The sequence below is a fragment of the Vigna angularis genome, chromosome 7 (genome assembly GCF_016808095.1).
Source record: "Vigna angularis cultivar LongXiaoDou No.4 chromosome 7, ASM1680809v1, whole genome shotgun sequence".
In the NCBI taxonomy this organism is placed as follows: Eukaryota; Viridiplantae; Streptophyta; class Magnoliopsida; order Fabales; family Fabaceae; genus Vigna; species Vigna angularis.
In genome coordinates, this window is record NC_068976.1 from 18051632 (window position 1) to 18078017 (window position 26386).

Below are 26386 nucleotides of genomic sequence, written 5' to 3' on the forward strand. Positions count from 1 at the left end.
AATACAAAGAAAAACTAAAGTTTATCAATTATAAATCATTTAAACACGTATTAATTATTGTCTTGAAAGTTATTATAATGTAACCGTCCTCTCCTGTCTGTTTTCTATATATATACATCTCCTTTGCTCTGTTATTATCAGTCAATAATAAGGTAGATATCTTTCAGCTTCTGTCCTTTTCTTTTCTCTCCTATATTCATACGCCTTATCAGAGCCATTTTTTTAATCATGAACTCCTCCTCATCTTTCACCGCTGTGATGGCAATTCTACACCCACTCAAGATCCTTCTTCTGTTCTCCCACATACCTTCAATACTTCTTTTCTCTTCCAATGATCACATTGACGCTATTCTTGATGCGCTTCCTTATACTGTTGAAGAGACAGAAATTTTGCTTTCAATCTAAGAAGAACGTTTTGAAAAACATCCTTTTCAAGAACAACAAATTGTTGAAGCCAGTGTTGCATCTACTACATCCAACTCTTCAAAAAAAAAACTCCCAAGGTTCTTATTTTTCACCAAAGAAAGGAGGCAGAGCCCGCACCAACAAGAATAAATTGACACTCTCTTTCAGTAAGTACACTTATTTTACTTAACCAAGTCGAAATTATAATTTTTGCGTATGTTTGTAGCCGTCCACGTAAAACTTAAACATTTTATTTTGGTTGTTAAGATTCTTGATGTTTTCATCTCAAGGTATGAGTCATAATTATTTCTCTTTTTTTTTTCTTTTTTAGTACCGTTCCGATTCCAACTTAAAGAATGATTACAAGAAATTCATTATTTATTTTAAAGAAGTAACTAATTTTAAAAAATTCAAGAAATAGTATCTTGATTGTCTTCTAACATGCCTATATATACCAATTGCGTTTAAATCACTCATTCGGTTAAGGTTTTGGAATTCAATTTATTAAATCATGTTCACCCTGTCTTTAATATATAAATAAAAAAGTTTCATCCGAATAATTATGATTTTACTAAAATTAGATAGAATTTAGTTGATAAAAATTCTTTTTATATTGAAGAAGTAGTAACCCAATACCACACAAATGTTACCCAAGTTTTAGATACAGGAAGGAAACAAACCAAGAAACAAGAAAAGTAGGGAAAAAATAATATTAATACACTGTGTTTAGTATTATGCATTGAAACACTGATTATTGGATTTTAGATAAATTTTATATAGTTAATTTTACGTTAAAAATTTCTTCTGTATGTTTTTGTTTTCACAGTATAAAAATGAAATGAAATTTAACGGTTAAATTTTTTATATTGAGTTTAGTGATAATTTACTTTTATATAAAAAAATATATTTAAATACATGATTCGAAATTTATTTTATAATTTTGTAATAAATAAAATAATCAAAATACGTGAAAGGAAGTTGTAATGAATACTAAGACAATTCTTGTTGAGAAAGATATTGGTGGAAAAGAAGGGCCCACATAGAATAACTGGCCTTGTAGGATCCGTTTGGAGGAAGAGGCAAGAAAAAAGGCATTAAGAAGCGAAGGCACGCAATACTCGTGTCCCGCGAGTGAGTACTACTGAGTAGTAGGAGGATCATCGTGTGACATTCACCTGCGTTGCCTTTGTCTGCAATCTCCACCGAACAACAATATGGATATCATCTTCTCCGTTGCTTTTCTGTTACAGGCAAGTATTCATTCCTTTCTCTCTCTCTTTCTCTCTCTTTCATGGATCTCTTCGTTGACTTGAACTTGGACTATGCTGCCATAACTACGTAGGTATTCCTGCTCTCTTCGCCTGCGCTCTCTGCAGGCTCACAGCATGAAACGTATAGGTATGGCTAAATCTACTTCCGGAGATTGTGGTCGCTCTTTCCAAACCAGTAATTTGTAATAATCATTTAATTTCTCTTAGGGCTAAGCATTCTGAAGAATACTGCGCAATGTATGATATATGCGGTCAACGCAGTGACGGGAAGGCTCTCAATTGTCCCTATGGTTCTCCTTCAGTTAAGGTAATTCATTCATCTTTTATATACCACTCGATGCCTCACCATCTTCACCATCCTTTGATTTAACCACTTTCTGCTGCTTTGGTTTCTAACACCAGCCTGACGACCTGCTGTCTGCCAAAATTCAAAGTTTGTGTCCCTCCATTACTGGAAATGTTTGCTGTACTGCGGATCAGTTTGACACACTAAGAGTACAGGTTCAACAGGCAAGTTCTCTTTCTCTACTATCTCAGTCTCTGGTTTTATGTTGGTAACTCGTTTTCTTGATTAAATGTAAAATACAAGAGATGCATGTGCTTAGTGATTTTTGCTGTGGCTGGTTACGTTAGCTTGCTCTTGGCTAAATATGAGGTTGTTATAAGCCTGTTGTTGTCGGAAACTGCTCTTTCCGCTTATGATAAATTGCTTCATTTATTTATTCTTTGTCCTGGGTATTATCTAATATGCAGGGGGTAATATAGAGGAGACGAGGGAGGATGTGCACAGCTTATGTCTAATTATTTTATGAATATTCTCTTACTACTCTCATTAATCATTTCACTGATTTGACATATTCACCAAGCAACGCCCATCTGACTTTTGTTTATTTGTGTGTATAATGCAGTAACAGAAATGTATTGTATCTTGCAGGCGGTACCAATTCTAGTGGGCTGTCCATCATGCTTGAGGAATTTTCTAAATCTTTTTTGTGAACTTTCTTGCTCTCCTAATCAGAGTTTATTCATCAATGTGACTTCTATTTCAGAGGTCATGCTTTCCTTTTCCTATTTTGTTTTGCAGTAGCATGTTTTGCTTGATATTTTATATTTTTGGATGGCACTTCTATGGTTATGAGAATGTTTTTATAAATAACTAGTATGTTGACTTGTGTACTTTCGTGGTTGTGTTGGTCTTTAGGTATGTACAAAAAGGTGTATGGCTTTTGAATACCGCAATAATTTGCCATTGTATTGCTGGTGTGATTTCCCTTTTTTTAACTAAGCCAAAGTAACTTTCTTGTTTGCATAAGGTACAACATTTGTTGTTATATTTTTATCTTTTAATTGGGAACAAAGGGTTTAGGCACAATAAATAAGACCATTGGAGACATTAGTGAGGAGAGTGGATTGCATGGTTTTTAGCCTATTATAACAGGGAGAAGGGAGGCTAAAGACATTGGAGGAAGTCATTAAGAGGGAGGGATCTAGTGGTCAACGATATCTATGAAGATTTGGTCTTTAATCAAACTGACTAGCATTGTGTGATCCATTTAGCAGACCTCACCTAATGGGCTAAGACTTTTGTTATTTATTTTTTTTAAGAAGAGAAACAAATATTTTATGAACATACTTTTGTAATAATGCCACCCAACCAAATTAATTTATTTTCATACAAGAGTCTAAAACCCAAGAGTTCTTACATACAATTTTAGAAACATTAAAAGAGGAATTGAGGTTCTTACTATTCATGGTAAGATATTTTCTTTTGACTCAACACTATCATATTATATAGTAATAGATTTTTTTTTTTGTGGTTTAGTCTTATAATTACACTCTCAACAATAAATTGATGTCCACCATCTTGTGTTCATATCAGGTTAATGGTAATATGACTGTGGATGGCATTGATTTCTATGTAACTGAAACTTTTGGAGAAGGTCTATACGAGTCATGTAAGGATGTAAAGTTTGGGACAATGAATACAAGGGCCATAGATTTTGTTGGAGCTGGAGCTAGCAATTTTGAAGGTGATCCATTATAATATGGGGAGATTTATTTTATGGATTTGATGAACTCTGTTATGAAGTGGTATTACCATCCTAATCAGAACAATGCTCCCATCTTGTATTCATATGTTAATTGTGAATGTGTCTTTAATTTGGGAATGGATGTTTAGTTTTGCACATCAATAAATGGGAAAATTGGAAAACTAAGTTAATGTTAGCAAGGGATCCTCCTATGTAGATGTGGACATATTTTTTCCATGTCTGTTGTACTTAGGTAGACTGCAGTTATACAGGTTTAGCCATGAAAAAATACACAAAAAGATCCTCCTATGTAGATGTGGACATATTTTTTCCATGTCTGTAGAACTGAGGTAGACTTGAGTTATACAGGTTTAACCATGAAAAGATACACAAAAGCTCCTCCTTTATAGATGTGGACATGCTTTTTCTTATTGATATTTTGGCACTTTATTGCTGCTTCTGATATTTTGTTTTTCTTATCATTGAATATTTCCTTTTCCCTTTATCTCAATTTGGTAATGTATTATACTTGCTCTTCTGCTAATGTGTATTGTGTCTGATTATCATTGCCAGAGTGGTTTGAATTTCTTGGTCAGAAAGTTCCTCCTGGATTTCCTGGATCTCCTTATTCTATACTTTTTAAGACAGCCACTTTGGATCCATCTCCAATGAAACTTATGAATGCATCTGTATATTCGTGTAATGACACTTCACTGGGTTGCTCTTGTGGTGATTGTCCTTCTTCATCTGTTTGCGCGGATCCTGAACCTTCTCCACCCAGCAAAGATCCATGTGCCATTAGAATTGGGTCTTTAAAGGTTGAAACAGTATATGCATATTTTTTTATGATTAATTTTCACTTGCTGTATGACTGAATAAATTCTGCATTTGTTTTCTCTCAAAATTATTGCCTCACTGATCTAGTGAAAAATTTGGTTGTCTACCGAAAAGCTTTCTTTCATCTTTGATGCATGTCAAGAAATTGGTTTTTGTATGATGATACCTACAGGTCAGGTGTGTGGATTTTTCATTAGCCATCTTGTACATTGTATTGGTTTTCGTGTTGTTTGGGTGGGCATTGCTGCAGAGGAGAAGAGGAAGGAGGAGACCTGAATCTATTGTGGAACCACTGTTGAATGATAGGGTTGGTGAAGGGAGTAGTTTTTCTCCCCTCCCAAAGGATGGAAATCATCATGTAGAGGTATGTGCAAAATCTTGTTTGGTATTGGCCCATACATTTTGGAGTTCAGAATGAAGATTTTAATTGTTGTTATTATTATTGTGGAAACCAATTGTTGCAAAAGCTAGTCGTTAGTTGAAGTGAAAAGAATGATTTTTATACTTTAACAATTTAGGTATCAACTCATGAAAGAGCTTATTGGGTTTACATTGAAACATAGATAATGAATTAAACCCTCAACTTCTTTAATGGTAATAGTATCAACTTTGCTTTCAACAAGAGCAATAGCTTAAAGAATAGAGTTCAAATGTTCTTTGAAAGAGACTGAATCTCCAATGAAACAAAGAGAGTCACCAAGACTATTGATATGAGAATTAAAAACAAAAACTGTGTGACTATATCTGTGTGTGTGTGTGTGTGTATATATATATATATATATGTCTCTGTGTGTGTACCCCATCATGCCCTGCACAATTAGGCTTGGTGCATGGATAATATGGTTGGTGGAAAGTTAATAGATCACATGCTGTAATGTCATCTTAAAATTTGGGTTCTGAATTGAATTCAACCTTACAAAAACTAGCTTGTAAAACAAGAGTAAACCCCTAAAAGAAAGGCCTTATTTTCCTTAATTTGTTCCTTCTTAAAACTTTATTTGAAGATATTTTTGGAGAAGCTATTTTTTGATAGCTGGTATTGCGTGCACCATATTGGTTGTTGCACTATATTTTTATATCATAGTATTTTAATTGCACATGACACTCTTGAGTACTTCGTCAAAACATCTTGTCTAAAATAAGTACGGACTGGGGAGCTATTCTGCATTGAAAAAGTAATTCATAAAGGTCTTGGAGTTTTAGGAAACACTATTTATACAATTGGTGCATAATTTGCATATTGCATTCATAACAATTTTGTTGTGTTTTTCTTTCTTGGTTTAGCTCAGAAATCTTGTTTCTAAGTTTACCTTTTCCAATTGTACATTATAATGTGTGAAGAGTTAAATGATTTATTGCATTTCTATAATGAGCAGTTTTACTCATTACTCCTTGGGATATTGTTGATTGTGTGTTTACAAATAAAAGGTGCAACAGATAGATCCTCAAGGGCAGAATGTGGTGCAATTTTCTTTTGTTCAAGGATGCCTATCTAGCTTTTACAGGTCAGTGGTTCTGGTAGTTCTTGTTAGGTTTAAAATCACATAAACTTTGTTTTGTTTTGCATCCAGGACATATGGAAGATGGGCTGCTAGAAAACCCACAATTGTGCTTTGTTCCTCTTTGGCAATTGTTGTTTTTCTTTGTTTGGGTCTGCTTCGTTTTGAGGTGGAGACCCGGCCTGAGAAGGTACCATATTTACAGCTTTAGCATCTACACAGTGTGCAATTTTGGATTTGCTTTCCATATGCACACATTGTTTATCTATTTCCTACCTGACAAATAATGTTTGGGCTTGATCTTTGCTAATCTCCCTTTATACATGTTTGGATGAGCTGTTGGAACACATTTTTTGCGTTCTAATGGGCAGATAGTCTAGCAATTTGCATAGGCCTAAATTTTGGTGAGTCTGCACTAGGAGGAATATAAGGGAAATTGGAGGGGATGGCTAGGTGGCAGAGAGAAAAATGAAAGATGGGTAGGTAGTTATCAAATAGGTAGAGAGAATGAGAGTGGCATAATTTTGGAGGAAAGTAAGTAGCTCTCTGTAGGAGCATTGTTCAGTAGCAGTAGACCCATTTTCTGCTGTAATTCATCTGTGTCTGAAATACCCATATTCTAATTGTTGAGTTCTTGTCCTTAGATTTTTGTTAAGCACATTACCTAACAGCTTACGCAAATTAAAATTGTTTTATGCTGCAAATCTTTACTGATAAATAATGTGATGGAAAATATTTTCGCAAAGGATTATAGTACAACAAAAAAGTGCTCTAAACCAAAAAAAGAATACCATCCAGACGTTGATGTGATGTAAACAGCCTTTCTTCTGCCTGCACTTTTTGGATAACATAGCAGTCAAAATATGGGCTTTAATTCCTAAATTTTTAAGAATTTAATATTTCATTGAAATTTTTTGCTTGCGTTCTTGTTCTTTTAATTGATTAAGGACATTTATTCTCTAAATGGGTTACTTGTTCTCACTGCCTCTTTAAGAATAGGTTTTCTTTTGTCCTCCCTCCTCAGCATACTTCAAAATATTTTACAGTACTTAATCTAGAGTCACTAAACAAAGGTCATAAGTTTTAAATAGTGGTGATACTGATAAGTTTCAGATGAATATATATGCTCGTAAAACTTATTTTCTTCTTGAACTTGAAGAGTATTGGCCTTGTTTTTTTCTTTGTGCTGCAGTTATGGGTTGGTCCTGGAAGTAAGGCAGCTGAAGAGAAAGATTTTTTTGATAGTCATCTTGCTCCATTCTACCGAATTGAACAGGTTTCAGTTTGCTTATAATTTGTTTTACTTTTCTTTTTGGTCTTGTAATTCGGAGCATGCAATGTAGCTACTAAAATTAAGCTCCCTCTTATGTGAATGTACTATCTAGTGTCTGCTCATCTGTAGGAATGGTTGCAGGTTGAATTGGATAAGTTTTGAACTTTTGAAGAGAAACAATATTCAATCCAAATCCAATCGCATTGGTTTTTGTAATTCATCATGTATTTGGTGTAGTTTAAATTTAAATCCAGTCCAATTCCATTTAAAGCTATTTGAATTTGATTGGTTTTCTGTTTTAGTCTTAGTTTTTTGTTAGTTTTAAGAAGTATTAAATAAATGATGATATATAGCGTACCTAATCAATAATTTATAACATTAATAAAGGGGATTTCCTTTTTAACTACTCTTTTGGTCTCTACAATTTTTTCCAATTTCACCCATTAATTAATTGCTTTTTTAAATATGAAGTCAACCATAGTTTCCTCTTAAATTTTTTATTACGTTTCTTTCTTATTTCGAACTATTATTCTATATGAAGTAAATCGTATTTTAAAATGTGTACATTTCAGCTCATATTCGCAACAATCCCAGAATCCAAGCACGGCAAGCCTCCAAGTATCATAACAGAAGAAAATATTGAATTGCTTTTTGAAATACAGGAAAAGGTGTTTACAATTCAGTTCTTTTCACTTACTAGAATTTAAATGTTGTTACTTTATGTTTGGTGGGACATTTTATTAAAGAAATACGTTTATTGTTTCAATATTCCAACAGGTTGATGGAATTCGAGCAAATTATTCTGGTTTGTTAGTATCTCTGAGTGACATTTGCTTGAAGCCTTTAGGCGAAGATTGTGCCACTCAAAGCATTTTGCAGGTCTAACCCGCTACCTTCCAAACTATTTCTGTAGTACTTTTGAATTGTGTATGGCAAATAATTAATTATTTGGCTTCTATTATCTGTAAGTTGTACAACCAACTGGCTTTTGCTATTTAGTTCAATTCCAATTTACTTTTCTTTTTTGTGGTTTACCTCGGATCCTTAATTTGATTTCCCTTTTTGTCATTATTTTTATTCCATTAGTATTTTCAAATGGACCCTGACAATTATTACGACTATGGAGGTGTTGACCATGCTGAGTACTGTTTTCAGGTAAACTTCTATAATCTAATTATGGGTTACCCTTGTTATTCAGAAGATTTTAATTTAAAGCAGTTTACTTTATGAGCAGATAAGAATTTTAGAGAAAAAGGATTAATGTTTTAAAAAACACTAAATTCCAATAAATATACTAATTCAAGTTAAAGTATTTGTGTAGGTATGGATGGACTACCACCTTTTCAATTTTTTTTCTTCGTAGTGTAGCCTTTTTCATCAAATGTATTCAATTGAACGTGTAATGCTGTCTTGTACAAACTATCTCCTTGCATGTGTTTAATTAGACTTGAACGTGTTGTCGTGATTTGGCTCATCTTATTATATATGTGGGCTCTAATTATATGATTGTCATTCTCAGCATTACACTTCTACAGAAACATGCTTTAGTGCATTTAAGGCTCCTCTTGAGCCAACTACGGCCTTGGGAGGGTTTTCTGGAAACAATTATTCTGAGGTAAGAATCTTGGATGTTGTATAGATGCCTTTTTATGCAATACTTTCTGCTATGATGATTATCCTATTCCAGGCTTCTGCATTTGTTATCACGTACCCTGTGAATAATGCAATTACGAAAGTTGGAGATGAGAATGGGAAGGCAATAGCTTGGGAAAAAGCTTTCATCCAATTAGCTAAGGTATGACTACTAAAATATATTCATTGCAGTTATTAATTCTTTTGTATAGCTTATATGCACAAAATCTTTATTTTATTTTACATTTAATTCTTGTGTATTCCTTATGTCACAGTTGTGCTTTTTTTTTTATTAATGAAGAAATTTGGTTGTCATCTTTGGTTTTATTCCCACATAAAACCTTGAGAAATGTTGTTCAGATTTATTTCCAAGAGTCTAGATCTTTCTCCACACACCAAACTTCTATCAACACATGTTTGCGGGGATACTTATAGAGAAATTTTTTTGGACCCTGATCTACATCTCTTTTAAGCAAGCCTTTGATAGGATAAAATGTTTCCTCTATGACTTTCTAGCTTAAGCGAATAATTTGCATAATTTAAGTGAGCTAAAAGCATAAGTAAGCAATGGGCCTTGCTTAAGTGAGTTGCTAGAAAGAAGGAGTAGTTGGCCTAGTTTAAGCAGCCTTCTTTTAGCAAGTCTATGTTTTCTCTTGCTTAGGCAAAATTCTTTAGTTTATATACCTGGCTCTAAGGAAACACTCACAAAACACATCAGAATGCTCAATTATTTATTTTCCTAAATAAACTATTAAAAACTCAATTTATTTAGGTTTCTAGGAAAATAAGGTCTAAAAGCATAGAATATGTGTTCGATAGTGGTTGTTCATAACTTGATTATCATTTTTCACCTTTCTAGTTAGCATTAAGACAGATTATAATCCCAACAATTCCAGTAAATATTGCTCTAAAGAAGTTTTTCAAAACCTAAATAAACTTTACTAGGGATCAAGATTGTCTAAAAAATGAATAAATGGATTGAGCTTACTTTGTATTGTAGGCAATATATTGCATATTTTTTTGAGCGAGTGTGCTTTTTCATGTTGCGTAATATCATGTTTCAAGTTAGCATATTTGTCTATTCTTCTCTTTCCTTGTCCATACTCATTTTTTGACCCAATTTATATTTGGAAGGAGGAATTGCTGCCAATGGTGCAAAGTAGCAATCTTACCTTGTCATTTTCAACTGAAAGTTCAATTGAGGAAGAATTAAAGAGAGAAAGCACTGCAGATGTAGTAACAATACTTGTAAGAAATTTGTGTTTCTCTCTGCTGAATGCAAAAATATGATTTGTGTTGTGTGTAAGCTAATGATCTGTTTAGTTTGATTGGGGGTTCATCCACATGCTTTATTGGAACATACAATAAATTTCTTTTCCAACATTGTTAGGTGAGCTATATTGTGATGTTTGCTTATATATCGGTGACCTTGGGAGATAAACCTCATCCATCTTCTTTCTTCCTCTCATCTAAGGTATACTTTTCTTGAAGCTTGCAATTGTCATATAGTATAATTCTGATATTGAATTGTTTGTGCATATTGATAAGTGCCAATATGTGCTAAATTGTACTTCTTGATATAAATATTCTCGGCTAATTCTTGATATAAATATTCTCATCTTCTTTCTTCAAACTCTGATTATTTTATACTTCCATTCTTCAACTTTATGTTATTCAGGTATTGCTTGGTCTTTTGGGGGTTTTGCTTGTTATGTTTTCTGTCCTCGGATCAGTTGGATTTTTCAGTGCTATTGGAGTAAAATCAACACTAATCATTATGGAAGTTATACCTTTTCTGGTGTTAGCAGTAAGTCTTTATGTTCTTATCATTATCAAGTGTATTTATTGTATGTATTACGACTACCAGAGTTTTTATATTGTCTTATATCAGTATTGTGCACATTCAATGGATTATGTGCAGGGGACATGACGTGCCTGTTTGGTTGCCTCCAAACTCACATTAAGTTGGGGGGTACCAGAATCAATTTGGATAGTATCCATGCTTGTAAAAGAATACATGCAGATGCCAATTTCTTTATTTTCTGCTATGTTAGTTGACTGTTATTCTCCGAGTAGGCAGTTATAGCTGTCATCATGAAATTTATAAATGAAACATCTGTCACTTCATGGCTGTAGTGTTCTACTAGGATATTTACTCCTTGTATACAGAAAGCTTAGCATCTTTTGTAATCTTTGTGATAGAACCACGAAAAGTACAACTGGAAACAAGGCTTTGGCTTGTAAATCTTTATTGCTTTATTTCCAATTCTGCACCTACCAATGGCTTAGAATGTTAGAACATATTTTCCCCAGAGGTTGTTTGAGAGAACTTCACTCTCCACAATAATCCTGAACTTTTCTTCTTTTCCTCCCCAAAAAAATAACCTGCTCACCTCCTATTAAGACGATGTATAATAGTCTGTTACAGTTATGTAATAATTACAACTGTACTAACTACCTTCTTTTTTCCTTCTTTTATAAACTGTATCAGACCTATCAATACCCCCTCCATGAAGATTCACCTTGTCCTCAAGGTGAAATTCTGAAAATTCTTTATGAATGCAGGCAGATTCCCAACTATTCTCAATATCTGGAAGATGCTTCCATTTGATAAGAACTTCTTACTCTCCTTGAGTGGTCTATCTGATATACTTCCAGAATATAGTCTTCAATAAGTGGAGGAGGTAGGGCTGGGTAGACGTGGCTGGCTGCCCTCCCTGGTGACTAGTGATGCTACTTGTGATGTTTGGGCTCTCCCCATTCCCCTTATTATGATTACTTGTGACAATAGAATTTCCCACATCTCTAGAAAAACTTCTAGTTATTGAATATGACCTATACCCACTATTGCCCCTGTTTCCATCCGGTGTTCCCCGTTTTGTTGTAACTATGATTTTCTCCTCAACTATCTGAGCCTTCATCATAAATTCAGCAAGATTAGCGGGTTCATATAACTTCACCTCTACCTTAATGTCTTCTTTCAAGCCATTCAAAAATATACCTATCAAGTAATATTGTTCAATGCCCTTAAAGAATCCCGCATATTGTTCAAATTGCTCTATGTAATCTTTAGACCGTACTAGTTTATGTTAATCCGATTAAAATTTCGAAAGGATTTTTTAACATAGTGGGTTGAAAAGTACAACAACAAACAAAACTCTGTCTTGTAAATCTTTATTACTTTATTTCCAACTCTTCACCTACCAATGTAACAGGCATAGAAATGGCTTAGAATGTTACAACATATTTTCCCCAGAGGTTGTTCAAAAGAACCTCACTCTCCACAATAGTCTTGGACTTTTCGTCTCTTCCTTGCAAAAAAACTCTCTAGTTACCTCCTAATAAGACTATTTATAATAGTTTGTTACAGTTATGTAATTACAACTGTACTAACTACCTTCTTTTTTCCTTCTTTTGTAAACTGTATCAAACCTATCACTTTGAATATTCAGTGATGCAATAATACATCAATACAATTTCTTGTTGTCCTTTTCTCAATATATTCAATATGGTATCAAGAGTGTATGAGATATTGGTTTTTTTGTCTTGGAAGACTCTTTGCATTCCATTCTTAACAATGCCAAAGTAACTGAGGTAAATGTATTGGAGTATTCATTACCTGCCTACTGTTTTTCTTTCAGTTAGGAACTTTGTAACTAACTTAGGAATTGCGTAACCAACTCTCAATTAGGTACAATTTGTTAGGTTTACACAATTAGCTTTACTAATTGTAATTATGTTACCATAGTTAGATAGACCTATCTACTAAGGCTACATATTGCATATTGAGGTTTTCAAGCAAGGTAGTTTTTGTAATCTATCTCATTCAATGAAATAATCTGCTGTCTGGACATCCTAAATCTAATAACATGACAGTGTCATCGCCAGCAAAGATTAGGATGTTATTGACAACTTGAACCAGAATTTTTAGTTCCACATCGCCTATTTTAATTTTTGGTGTACAACTTATATATTTATTGGGCAACTTTGTTTGATGTCAATTGATTTTAAATTGAAATTTGACAAATTTATCCCTACTTTCATCAAGTTACTTATTCCTGTTCTAGATATTTTGACCAACATTCATTCAGGTCCTCAAGTTAGTTATGTTTGAAACCCGCTTGTTGCATGACTCCTATGCAACAACTTTAGAGGAGTGATTGAGTAATGTTTAGGTTAATTTTAATTTTAATTATTAGAATGTTGAAGAGTAAACATTAAGTTTTGTTATATTTAGTTCATGCACCCTTCGAGCAATAGTGTCATAGGAAATAGCTTGAATTCATTGTTATTGTCTTATAAATGGATGCATATAAATATCATATATGCTGACTACCATTTTCTTAAGTTAATTCAGATCCCTTCCTCTAAATTTGGGTCATTCTGTAAATGAATGTTTTATTAACATTTTTAACCTTACTTTTTTGCAAGTTTTGAAAGATCGTACTTCTTTTGGATTTTCATTTTTTGTTCAGGTTGGTGTTGATAACATGTGTATAATCGTAGATGCTGTGAAGCGACAACCCTCAAATTTACCAGTTGAAGAACAAATAAGCAATGCAATGGGTGAAGTTGGACCTTCAATAACGCTAGCCAGCTTATCAGAGATTTTGGCATTTGCTGTAGGGTCATTTGTTTCCATGCCAGCATGCCGTGTTTTCTCCATGATTGCAGGTTAAAGAATTATTTCTTCTCACCTTTTATTTTTGGCAAACAGAAAACTGAACTGGAAATTTTCATCAATACATAAATAAAGGAGGGTAAAAAGTACAACTACTTAAAAAAGTGATTTTTAGGATTTCATAACGTTAATGATTACTGCTGCTTTTTTTTTCTATAGCTTTGGCGGTTCTACTGGACTTCCTTCTGCAGATTACTGCTTTTGTAGCTTTGGTTGCATTAGACTTTGTGAGAGCTAAGGACAACAGAATTGACTGTTTTCCATGCATAAAGTTGAATCGGTCCTCTGTGGAGGAGAATGAAGGTACATGCATAGAGTTAAGGCACAAATACTTTGGTACTATGCTTGCATCTTACAATTTAGGCTTTTGGGTTTTGATGGTTTTCAAAATGGTATAGACTTTATGATCATGTTGTCAATAGGAGTTGATCTTATATAGTTATAATTATAGAAATAAAGAGTCGATCCTTTATAATCGGGAACATTGTTATAATCGGGAACATTGTTATAATCATATAAATAAAGAGCTGATCCTTTATAATCATAAATATCTATATTATATATGTATTATATTATTAGGAACATTTTTATTTATTTCGTATCATTGCTTGTTATCAAAGAATACCAAATCTCCTTTATTTATTGTATTGATTCCTTTCTCTCGATATAAATAAAACATTTGTGCTATGAGGGTTTTATTTAGACCTATAAATCACACTTGCTAATTTATCTAGTACTAATAGGTTAATCCATAAACTTATTGGATCTAGTGGTCTTCGACATGATATCACAGGCTTCTTGTAGTGGTTACAAATTTGATCCTTTTGATGCTGGTTTAGTCTTGGTGAGATTTAATTATGGAACAGGGCATGATTGTTACATGCTTGTCAACACTTCAATTTGAAAGGCCCTCGTGTAATGAAGCATCAAACATGTTAAGGATACACAAACACTCTTAAGTAGTGCATCTTGTGGATTCAACTTTTAACTTTAAATTGATCTCGATAATTGTTTACATATCTTACAGTTCCATTCAAGAATAGTCATGAACTATTTTTAGCATCTGTTGGTATTTTGCATGCCAGACTTTTTTCTTTCCATGCTTATATATGGTTCTAAGCATATCTAATCAAAGTGTAGGAAACAGGCAGGAAAGAGATGGATTATTGACGTGGTATATGAAGGTAAAGTTATTCTTAGTTCATGGGCTGATTATGTGTAAACTTAAATAAATTTCATCTTATTACGCATGTTTTATGAATTCTATTTTGTTGTTTTCTTATTCTATTTGATTATCACAGGTAGAAATTTCTTAAGATACAGTAATCTTGTACTTTGTTTGAAGGGTTAGCTAGATAAATAGGTGAGAATGAGGGTGGAATGGGCATTTAGTGGATTAGAACATTTGTAAGAAAAAGATAAATCCTTTTTGAACGGGAAACTCTAGGAGAACTACTTTTCCTTATTGTACGTAGTTCATGGGCTGATTATGTGTAAACTTAAATAAATTTCATCTTATTACACGTTTTATGAATTCAATTTTGTTGTTTTCTTATTCTATTTGATTATCACAGGTAGAAATTTCTTAAGATACAGTAATCTTGTACTTTGTTTGAAGGGTTAGCTAGATAAATAGGGGAGAATGAGGGTGGAATGGGCATTTAGTGGATTAGAACATTTGTAAGAAAAAGGTAAATCCCGTTTGAATGGGAAACTATAGGAGAACTACTTTTCCTTATTGTACTTAGTTGCAATGAGGAAATTAAATCATTTTTTAATCTTGGATTCCTATCAAACTGTTTCAACTTGCTAGATCAACAAATGGTTGAAATGAGTCATGATTGAAGCTTTGGTGAGTTTAGTGGACTTTTAGAAGCAAGTAACCAACAAATACAATTCTCACCTTTTGAAGATCAAGTACAGTGTAGGGGGAATTTACAACTTCATATAAATGCTAGGAAGTGAATGCAGAAGTGGAATCAATTGGGAGGACGAGTACTAGTATAAAGAACCCACTCAAGAGATACCTTCCAATGAAGACAAATAGGGTGGGAGTGTAGAGGTTCTAGGATCTTTTGATATTCGTCTTCTGATGCAAATCACTGACTAGTTGAGTTCCTTGATTCTAATTGTGAATTCCATGATTCTATTAACTAGGATAACTATTCTATTGGGATTAGTCAGTTAATTTGAGGGGATTAGTCATAAATTTGGAGAATTGACTGGAAGGGGCATTCAAGGAATTGAAAGATTTCTTAGAAAGGAAATATCCTTTGTGATGGGGAAGCCCTTTGAGGAGAATTCTTGTTAATCAAGAAAAAAACGTTTGTTTCTTTTTATGCCATCTTGTTTCCTACTAATAGTAATTTGGGTATTATGGGATGTCTAAGTCCCACATTGAGTAGTATGGGATTGTTATTGGAATATTTATGTGTTTAATTCTCCCCTTTAAATGGCTAGGTTTTTGTGGGAGTGTTTCCCGGGCATTTTGATACCTATTACTTTCACTTTTCTGATTAAAATTAAGTGTTCTATAATTGTGCGATTGTAGGAGGTTCATGCACCATTTCTTGGACAACGGGTGGTTAAAATTTTGGTCATCGCCATCTTTCTTGGATTTACCTTAGCAAGCATTGTAAGTTTCTTGGTAAATGAGAAAATATTAACTTTCTGTAAGACCCTTTTGAGAACTGTCATTCTATTTATGTGTGTGTGTGTTTTCTTTTGTTTCATTTTATTTTGGCAGGCATTATGCACTAGGATTGAACCTGGTCTTGAGCAACAGATTGCTCTTCCACGAGATTCCTATCTTCAGGTTTAATTTTCTATTTGTATCCCATGTTTCATTTTGTACCGTCCAGACTCATGTTCATTTTTTTTGGGTCTTTTCAGGGTTATTTCAGTAACATATCTGAGTACCTTAGAGTTGGACCACCATTATATTTTGTTGTAAAGGATTACAACTACAGGTTGATTAATTTTATTGCTCTAAGTGTACTTGTCTGTTATTAATTGTGTTTTAAGAAGATAACTAAGTGTGTATTATTTACAAACTGAAATGAAACATTAAGCATGCAAGATGCAGTTGAATACAATAGGACATAGAATTAGTGGGAAGAACATTATGATATAAATCATTATTTTCCTCCACTGTACTGGCACATGAAAAAATCTCATAGATGTACGTTTAAGTGCATTATTTGAACACTTGAACTGATTTCCTGTGAGTATCTTGCGCAGTTTGGAATCCAAACACACAAATCAGCTATGCTCCATTAGCCACTGTGATTCAAATTCTCTTTTAAATGAGGTAATTCAGTGGTCATGTTCATAAATATTGCAGTATAATTTTACTCCTTTTTATTGCACCTTCTTGTATGAGTAGATTAGTTTATTCATATTTAACCAACTGACAGCTAGTCAGATACTTGAGGTTACTCAGATCGTTATAACTGATAGTTAATCAATTTCTTTCATCTGGAGATATAAGAATGTGATATAATTCAGTTGTAGTTGGCTTGAATTCATTTTGCACAACAATTTCCTTTCTCCCTCTCCCTTGTATATATCAAACTGAAATATAGTGTAAGTGAGCTTGTTCGGTCTTTATCTTCTTTTATTCCCCAATCTCTAACCCTAAACCCTTATGCATACCATAACTGTTGAATATGGGTGTAATATTGCATAATTTTTCTTACTGCCTACACAGTTTTTCACATGGTATTGGAGTTGTAGGTTTTTCCTGGAGCCTTGGTCTCTGATTTTACCACATATTACCTTTATTGTCATTTTATCTTCAAGAGGCTAGAACCTTATTTTCTGCAGTTTCATTGTAACAGCTTTTATTGCTGTTTTCTCTTTTTAAAATCACCCATTAGACAGCCAATTGCTGATTTTCATCTCCATGATCTGACCCAAAATCAACAGAGGGAGGATTTAATAATGTGGAGATAAAAAGACTGAAAGACCTACTGGGAACACTTAAGAAACCCTCTGAATTGTACTCTCTTGCTCTCTCATGTAATGTTTCTTGTATGAGAGTCTCACATAGTGCTAACTCTTGGATTGTGGATTTGGGAGCTAAAGATCATATGACATACTCGTTTCAACTCTTTCATTCTTATATCGTACCTCCAAGCATTAGGAAAATTATTGTTGCCAATGGTTCTTTAACTATAGTTGCAGAATACGCAGATATTTATTTATGTTCCAAACTTTTTCTTAAAAATGTTCTACATGTCCCAAAACTTTCAACAAATCTTATCTCCATCCATAAACTAACATATGACTTCAATTGCATTGCAATGTTTTCTGTCTTGTGTTTTACAGAAGTAAGACACAGGGAGGTGGATTGGACTTGTTAAGGAATAAAACTAACATATGACAAATGAATGTCTGTACTCATCATATCAAATAAAAATACTCTTTGGTTATACCTCTGTGGTTTAGGACATTCATCATATTCTGTTTTAAAACTTATGTTTCCCCATTTATTTGGGGTTATTAGGAGACGGAATAGAAATGGATTTTTCTCAGACATGGTGGGGAAAGAAGTGAAATCAGATCTGCAATCACAGCCAAAAGAATGAGAAGATAGGACTTTCTAATAGCTGTAAAATAGGGTGTATAAGACAAATCAACCCCTGAAACATAACAAAAAGTGGCTGGGACCTGTTCTGTGGTGGCAGTGGCATGTGGTGTACACACAACTAATATGTGTAGCTACTGGTTGCACATATGAAGGGGAATGGCTGATTTGATGGGGCTGTAACTTTGGGTACCGGGGCATCAGCATCAGCTGGTTTTTTGAGGGGATCTTTGCTGGAAAAACCCACTGGGCACATATTTCAGCAACAGCACTGTTGGCTGATGGCAGTAGTTTCTGGGCATGATGAAGGTGCCAAGGTGGCAGTGAAGGCTGCTGTTAAGGCCCCTTTGGATCAAGAGTCAGATACCTAGTTGATAAATGTAAAAGATTTGAAAGGAAGTGATTACAGTTTATTTCATATTCAGCTTATTAAAAGGGAGGATTACTACTTACTTTTATATTTAGACTGTTAATTGTAATTCTAGAATTTGTACATAACTACCCTTGTGATGTATTCTACTTTTTTATGTTTGCCTGTATGAACGGATTCTGTACGTTTGGTTCTATATATTGCAGATATCTAGAGCTTCATTAGTGCCAAAATCGAGCTACATAGCCAAACCAGCTGCATCGTGGCTTGATGATTTCCTTGTATGGATGTCACCTGAAGCTTTTAGCTGCTGTCGAAAATTCACAAATGGCTCTTATTGTCCACCTGATGATCAGGTACGTGCTTCTTTGTACGTTGGATAAAATTTGGATGCAGCGAGTTCAACTTCTCTTTCCTCCTATATACGTTTTGAACTTACATTCATGCATAATGTATATGTTATATGCTTTGTGATATTCTGGTTCCATTATTTCTTCGGCTTTATTTTTGTTTCTAAATTAATTGTTTAAACGATTAATCTAATTAAATATTGTTTGTTGTATCTTTCTATTTGTAATAGTAAGTATCTGTATTTTTCAGCCACCTTGCTGTTTACCAGATGAAGGACCGTGTGGATTGGGTGGAGTGTGCAAAGACTGCACAACAGTAATATACTTTCTCCCCTGAGTTTCTTGTTTATTACATTGGATAATACTTGCTCAAAAGTTGCAAATATAATCCGAAAGGGTAAATCGGTAAAACAACTGACCTTTCTGGTTGATTCCTAGTGTTTTCGCCACTCGGATTTGGTCAATGATCGTCCATCTACGGAAAATTTCAGACAGAAGCTTCCCTGGTTTCTTGATGCACTTCCATCAGCTGATTGTGCAAAGGGTGGTCATGGAGCTTACACCAACAGTGTAGATCTGAATGGTTTAAGAAAATTCTCACTCCCCCTTTTTAAAAGAACAAACCTTTTATTCTGTTCCTTTTGTATTTGCTATAACATTCTTAAACTTTAAAATCTGATATACAAATATTGCTTATAACTGAGCTTTCAGGTTATGAGAGTGGTGTTATCCAAGCTTCTGAGTTTCGAACTTATCATACACCACTTAACAGACAAGTAAGCAGAGTGATAAATGATGATCTTATTTTCCTTGTTTTGGCAAAAGTTTTTCACACATCTGTGTTTGATCAAATGAAAATCTTGTTAGGGTGACTATGTTAATGCAATACAAGCTGCAAGGAATTTTTCGGCGAGAATTTCTGCTTCTTTAAAGGTTTGAGCATCAATGGCATTATGCATTTTTACCTGAGCTGTTTTTGTATTCAGGGTCTAGGAATTGTTTGTAATATGGTGTTCAGGTAATTTTATCCTTGTAATTTTAATTTTTTATTAGGACTGCATTTATGAGCCTTTTTCTATGATTGACTCTATAACTATTATGACTTAATTCTTTTATTTTTTTATTTTCATCCCTATTAACTTTTTTTATTTTTGCTTTTGGTTTTTGAAGTTAAATTCCTCCGTTGAACCTAACGGTGATGACATTATAAGTCATGATGTCATCACCTGTCACGTCAACAAAATGACCGAAGTAGAGATGTTGACGTCAGTCATCATTAGTGTCACATCAACATACGACATCAATAAAAAATGTTATGCATGTATATGTAGAGAATAAAATAAAGTAACATGTTTTTAGGATCTAAAATTAAAAGTTACATATTTATAAGGACTAAAAACAATATCTAGTCATATTCTTAAAACGAATATTCAACAACTAAAAATTGACGCGAATGACCAATAATTTGAGGACAAGAAAGGCCAACCATCATAAATGATTTTGTAATAGAAGAAAAACTAGATTCAGTTGACTATTATGAGGTTTTAATAATAATGAACATTACTATAATTGAATGAGATGAGAAGGGTAAATTATATTAATGCTAACGAGTACTGATTTAGTGTTATAGTTATTCTTTTTTATTATTATTATTTCTGTCGTTTACCAATCTAATATTTTACCTGGAATTGTTGTTCCTTCTTCTCTTGACCTGAGTCCCCATGTTTGTTGTTATTTTTAACTCATCACTTTTTCTTGGAATGTCTTTTTGGTTATATAGTAAGTTTGACAAAATAGCATTTCATATGATTATGGATCTAGTTTCCATTTTCTCATCCTTATGGACCATTTTGTAATTGCTAAACCTGTACAGTGTACAACATTGTTGATTCTTTTGGGGTCTCCACTTCTTGTTGACTAAATTTATCTCATGCAGATGGATATTTTTCCGTACTCAGTGTTTTACATTTTCTTTGAACAATACCTGGACATATGGAAGTTTGCCCTGATCAACATTACCATAGCACTAGGTTGGTGTTCCAAAACCATTTAAGTAATGCATATCTATGCAGAATGACATACTCACGTGTCAACCTTGTGTAAGCTGGACGGTCTGTTTTGATCCTTCATTTTTCCTTTGTGTTCGCACTTTGCACTTTATATGTTGAAATTTTAGCCTTGATTGACAAGGTTTATACCCATGTTCTTGGCTTCAAACTTCCAAATTCTATCTATATGGTCTTTGATGAAGTAGTTTGTCATCTCAACAATGCCAAACCGCTTTATTTCTGCCTCTTGAAAGAATATATACCATCATCTGGTTCTTTTTACGTATGAAAGATTTCAGTATTGGGATTTAAAACTATATATCTATGGGTAATACTTATTTGCCGTCCTCTTAACATTTTTTATTGGACCAAAATTGGAAAGTGAAAATCTAATTCATGTCTACCTACCCACTTTTGTCCATGTTTTGTTTCCCCTTTCTCCTTGACATATATTCTTCAATTATTACTTGTGTGAAAATGTGTCATATCAATGTATCTTAACATTTCTGAGTGGACCAAAATTGGAAAGTGAAAATGTAATTCATGTCTACCTACCCACTTTTGTCCATGTTTTGTTTCCCCTTTCTCCTTGACATATATTCTTCAACTATTACTTGTGCGAAAATGTGTCATATCAAGTCTATCTTTCCTTAATCAAATTCATTTTAAATACAAGTCTATCTTTCCTTAATCAAATTCATTTTAAATAACTTAAGGTATATCGCAGGTGCTATTTTTGTTGTTTGTTTGGTCATCACATCCAGGTATACTTAAGTCTTGCATATTTACAGTTAAAACTACAAATATGTTCTCTCCATTACAGCTATAAGTATATCTCTTTTGTGTTTTCTATTCAATGCAGCTTGTGGAGTTCAGCAATCGTATTACTAGTTCTTGTCATGATAATTTTGGACCTCATGGTATCATTTATCTTACTGTTGCAAATTTTGTTTCGTCTTTTATTTGCTTTCCTTTTTACATCCTTTTTGATTCCGTAGTTACAGACTCAAACAAACGACCTTTGCGACTCCTGCAGGGTGTAATGGCAATTTTGGGTATCCAACTCAATGCAGTGTCTGTTGTAAACCTTATTATGGCAATAGGGATTGCTGTGGAATTTTGTGTGCATATAGTCCATGCCTTCACGGTTAGTCTTGTCCTCTGTTCTATAAATTGACAGGTCTTTCCTCTAGGGTTTTCAATGGAATAGTGATGTCTGTTTACTTCCTAACTGTTCGGAAAAGAGATTATGAGGATTACTAAAGCATGTGAAATTCAACCTGCTTTGTCACTAGGGGAATATTGATAGTTTGATAAATTCAGAGACTTTATGCAATTGAACCACCTGCCTATTGGTGACCATGCACATTTTCTGATCTTGTATACAAGTTTTCACAGGTAAGCTTGGGAGATAGGAACCAACGAGCAAAAACAGCATTGTGTACCATGGGGGCTTCTGTATTCAGGTTGACTATATTTACTTTTGCATTTGGAAATGCCATGGATTGTGACATATCTATCCTTGTACCATGTGTAGCTCACTATGGGTATAGAAAAAATATCTAGTAATAACTGCTGTTGTTTGATACTTGAGAACAACAAATTTTGTCTACAAATCATATATGGATCTATTAACCATCATGTATGCTTGTAATTTTGTTGTGATGATAAAAAATGATAACAAACCTAAGCTGATATGCCCCCATTATATATTATATTATATCTTAGTGATTGACCTGGTTAATTAATAGTATAAGTAAATGCATTAGGTTATTGTATTTTTCTGTAGCATTTTGGTATCAAAGTCAAAGGGAGATAGGTGTGTTGAAAGTGTGTTTACCCATGGAGGACACCCCACTGTACCAGGTGAGCTTGGGGGATGGGCAGAAGATGAAAACCAGGGGCTGCTGTGAGAGAGTCGTGATCAGTTAGGGGAAACCGAGATAGTAGAGAGGTTTCACTTATTTGAACTAGGGGGAGTCGATGTAATATTGGGAGTGGAGTGGCTAGCCAAGCTGGGAGAAGTAACTCTAAACTGTGGAAAATTAACTATGGTGTTCAATCAAGGAGGGAAGAAGGTGATCATCAAGGAGAATGATTGGCCACCACCAAAACCTCCAGACCTGAATCGGAGGACAGTAGCCAGTGGGCTCCCTTCATATAATAACACGATGATGAAGAGGAGCCAGGAGATCAAGTTTCATGGTTCTAACCTTGAGGACAAGGTTGTTTTGCAGAGGAGTGTAATGATAGGATCTAAGTAATAGGAGATAATGGGTTTAAGAGAGAAGGAAGAGTTAATACAGAGCTAATATCCTAACTGTTTTAGTAGTTAGGAAAGGAGGGAAGGGAAGTCTTGTATAAATAGAGTTCTATTCATTGTTAGAAGGCAGTTAGTCATATTCTTTTGTATAGACAGGTCTTGGACCTTGTGAGGGGGGTTAGGCTCCCGTTAGATTGAGGGAGGTTATGCTCCAGATACTGATTGTACACTACTTTTGTACACTACTTTTATTGATGAGAATACATATAATTCATTATTTTCCAATTGTTTTCTTGTTGTGATTGTGTGAGTGAGTTGTCTTAGTTAGGCTTCAAAACCAGATACCTAACAATTAGGTTATTGTATTTTTTTTGTAACATTTTGGTATCAAAGTCAGGGAGATAGGAGGGTGGTAGGAGGAGGTAACGGTGGTGGTTTCAGAGTTGTGGGTAGCAGAAGAATTTTCAGAAGCCATGACAGCTACCATGTAAGGAAAGGAAACAGAGAGAGAGAAGGAAATAATATTGAATATATAGGAAAATTGTCTTACAAAGAAAAGATAAATAATCTATTTAGAACAGATAGAAAACTAAAATATATACAGAAAGAAGAGTTAACTGATAAAACATAATAAGTTACTCTGTGTTGTGTTATCAGGAGGAGCCTTCAAATTTTAACATGCTATTACACTAGTGGCGTCTATCATGGCCATAGACTTATTGTATTATATACATTTTAAAATAACTATCATTTTTTGGATACACATGTGCGTACTGTATTTGTGCATCAACTTGTAAAATAAGCTTCAGCTTGAGGGGGATCATTATAAGAAATTAGGGTTATTTGTAGTAGACCTAAGCTAAGCCGCTAGCAGGTGGGCTAGTACTGGAAGGACTAATGCTTGGGCTTTTCAATGGTATAAATAGGTGCATTTAGTTATTGTACTTGTGTGTGATATCTTATTATCAATCTCAATACATTGTTTGTGGTCATTCGTTCTTTTCATGTTCAGTGAAAGAACTTTTGATCCATTGGACTTCGTGGAAAGTTTGAGTTAGTATATAGTTCTGTACTTTTGATATAACTCTTGCTATGTTGTTAGAGAACTTGTACAGGTATATAGCATTTATGACTAAATTACAAAAATTATTTGAATGATGGTTGAATTATTGACGTGTCTGCACTATTATTTTGTTTGATATTTTTCTTTCTGTATTATTTATCTTTGTTTGGCAGTGGAATCACACTTACAAAATTAGTCGGAGTTATCGTCCTTTGCTTCGCTACATCTGAAATTTTTGTGGTATGTACATATCGCCCTTAGATCCAATACTTGATTATTGTCTGATCAATAAACATTAGAATTAATTTTTGGGTCTCTGCAGGTGTATTACTTCCAGATGTACTTGGCCTTGGTTATCATTGGCTTCTTGCACGGTCTTGTGTTTCTACCAGTAAGTCTGAAATAGATTTTACAACGTTTCCATTTTGAGTTTTATTGATCAAACATGGCATTCAATTTCACAATGCGTTCAACATGCCTTACAAGTGTATTAATCATTAATCCATAAAATCACCAATTGGATTACTGCTGCCTATAGTAATCGAGCACTTTACGGCTCTGGTTCAATTACTACTTGCCAGCACTCAGCATGACGCTAAGCCCTGGCTGAGGCTTGTGGTATGTTTTGACCTTAGGATAACCTAACTTCCCCCTAAACCTTTCTGTACCCGAAAAGTATATATGCACAAAGTTTAATCACACATTTAGTTCTTATAATTATATACGTTCTTCTTTTACATGTTAGACACACAAATCAGACACTTTTATAGACACTTTTAATCATTCATTTTAATCCTCACTTCTATAATTTTAATTTTTTTTATAAAGATTAAAAATGTTATATATGAAAGTTAAGACAATTTTTAATATAAGGATTAAAAGGTAAAATGTGTTCAAGTACAAGATTAAATGAGTAACTTATGTGCAGTGGCTAATTAGGAAGCATCTAACGTTTCCTGCCCTTCCTTTTCAGGTGGTATTGAGCCTGTTTGGTCCTCCGTTGAGATATACAGATATTTAGAAGATGACGTGCCCTCTGTACTTCATCAGAACAGAGCCTCTACTTAGATGAAGCTTAGATTTTAACCACGCCGCTGATCACATGTTTGATGAACAGAAAAATTGTTCTGACAAGGATTCGTAGTATCTTTTCTTTTGACTTTTGGATTGAAAAAGCTTATCGCTTATGTATCTGAACATGTTCACGGAGGAATATCTGCTAATTTCTGCTAATTTCTGACGATTGGTAGGTTCTTCACAGTTACAATAGTGTGTATATGATATAATTCCGAGAACATTTTTATAGAGGAAATGTACTAACATTGGTAATAGTTTGACATCATTCCATCACAAAATAAGTTTGCCAACTTTTAAATTAATAATGTTAAAACCCAAATCGACGGTCATTTGTGATTTAGATAACAAGGTAAAATTATTCTGTAATTGACTATTGTTGTCATTCTCAAATTAGGGTATTTTAAGTACAAAAGTACCCATAACAATTCTGATAATAACCCTAAGTTCAATTTCAATGAAGTATTTTCATTATTAGAATGTTCTTGAGAATCACGTTTAAACGTATAATATGGAGTTAGATAATTTTATTTTTAGAAAATATTGATTAAGCTTATACAATCATATTCTCAACTTTATACAACTAATACTTAAAATATTTTTAAAAAAATCTCTAATATAATTTACGGGGTACATTTCTCATTTATCATCAACTTGATAGTTTTTATACTTTAAAATAATTTTCTCAATTGAAACGGACTCAGTTGCAGAAAAATTCACAAAAATATTTTTAATTAGTTAATATTATAATCGAAAATAAATGTTCCATTACTGCTGCAACTATATTTTGATTACATATTTGATGATACTAGAGATATTTTGATTTTGTTGACTTTGTTGTATATATCCTGAGAAGACGGGATAAACATTTTGAATCATTCTATTATTTTATTGATTTGAATTCAACTGAATGAAATATATATTAGTTAAAATCATTTAACGCGAACACAATTAGATGATTTTTAAATATGAAATTAAACAATGGTTATAGAATTTTTTTTT

The 26386-nt window shown here is 33.6% G+C and overlaps 1 protein-coding gene across 1 annotated transcript; it reads left to right on the forward strand.

The window, feature by feature from the left end:
• Window positions 1-197: 197 nt before the first annotated feature.
• LOC108320167 (uncharacterized) lies at window positions 198-25647 on the forward strand. The gene is made up of 40 exons (XM_017551515.2): window positions 198-572; window positions 1466-1655; window positions 1748-1803; window positions 1884-1983; window positions 2079-2186; window positions 2611-2727; window positions 3556-3706; window positions 4280-4524; window positions 4716-4907; window positions 5972-6048; window positions 6115-6232; window positions 7235-7318; window positions 7888-7983; window positions 8093-8194; window positions 8402-8470; window positions 8835-8930; window positions 9003-9110; window positions 10082-10195; window positions 10338-10421; window positions 10626-10754; window positions 13423-13621; window positions 13788-13931; window positions 14769-14812; window positions 16180-16263; window positions 16375-16443; window positions 16521-16597; window positions 16869-16938; window positions 18793-18942; window positions 19187-19252; window positions 19375-19519; window positions 19648-19712; window positions 19804-19869; window positions 20873-20966; window positions 21712-21748; window positions 21847-21904; window positions 22021-22131; window positions 22383-22450; window positions 24484-24550; window positions 24633-24701; window positions 25284-25647. Exons 2-40 carry the CDS (start codon window positions 1620-1622, stop codon window positions 25329-25331), a joined length of 3813 nt encoding a protein of 1270 aa, XP_017407004.1. The 5' UTR covers window positions 198-572; window positions 1466-1619; the 3' UTR covers window positions 25332-25647.
• The last annotated feature ends 739 nt before the right edge of the window (window positions 25648-26386 follow it).

What these genes read in the sequence shown, in the direction of transcription:
- LOC108320167 (XM_017551515.2), top strand. Translation starts at nt 1,620, where the DNA reads ATGGATATCATCTTCTCCGTTGCTTTTCTGTTACAG. An exon ending in TACCTTTTCTGGTGTTAGCA is followed by an intron (nt 10,755 to 13,422) that starts GTAAGTCTTTAT and finishes TTTTTTGTTCAG; the next exon opens with GTTGGTGTTGATAACATGTG. An exon ending in CAACAGTGTAGATCTGAATG is followed by an intron (nt 19,520 to 19,647) that starts GTTTAAGAAAAT and finishes CTGAGCTTTCAG; the next exon opens with GTTATGAGAGTGGTGTTATC.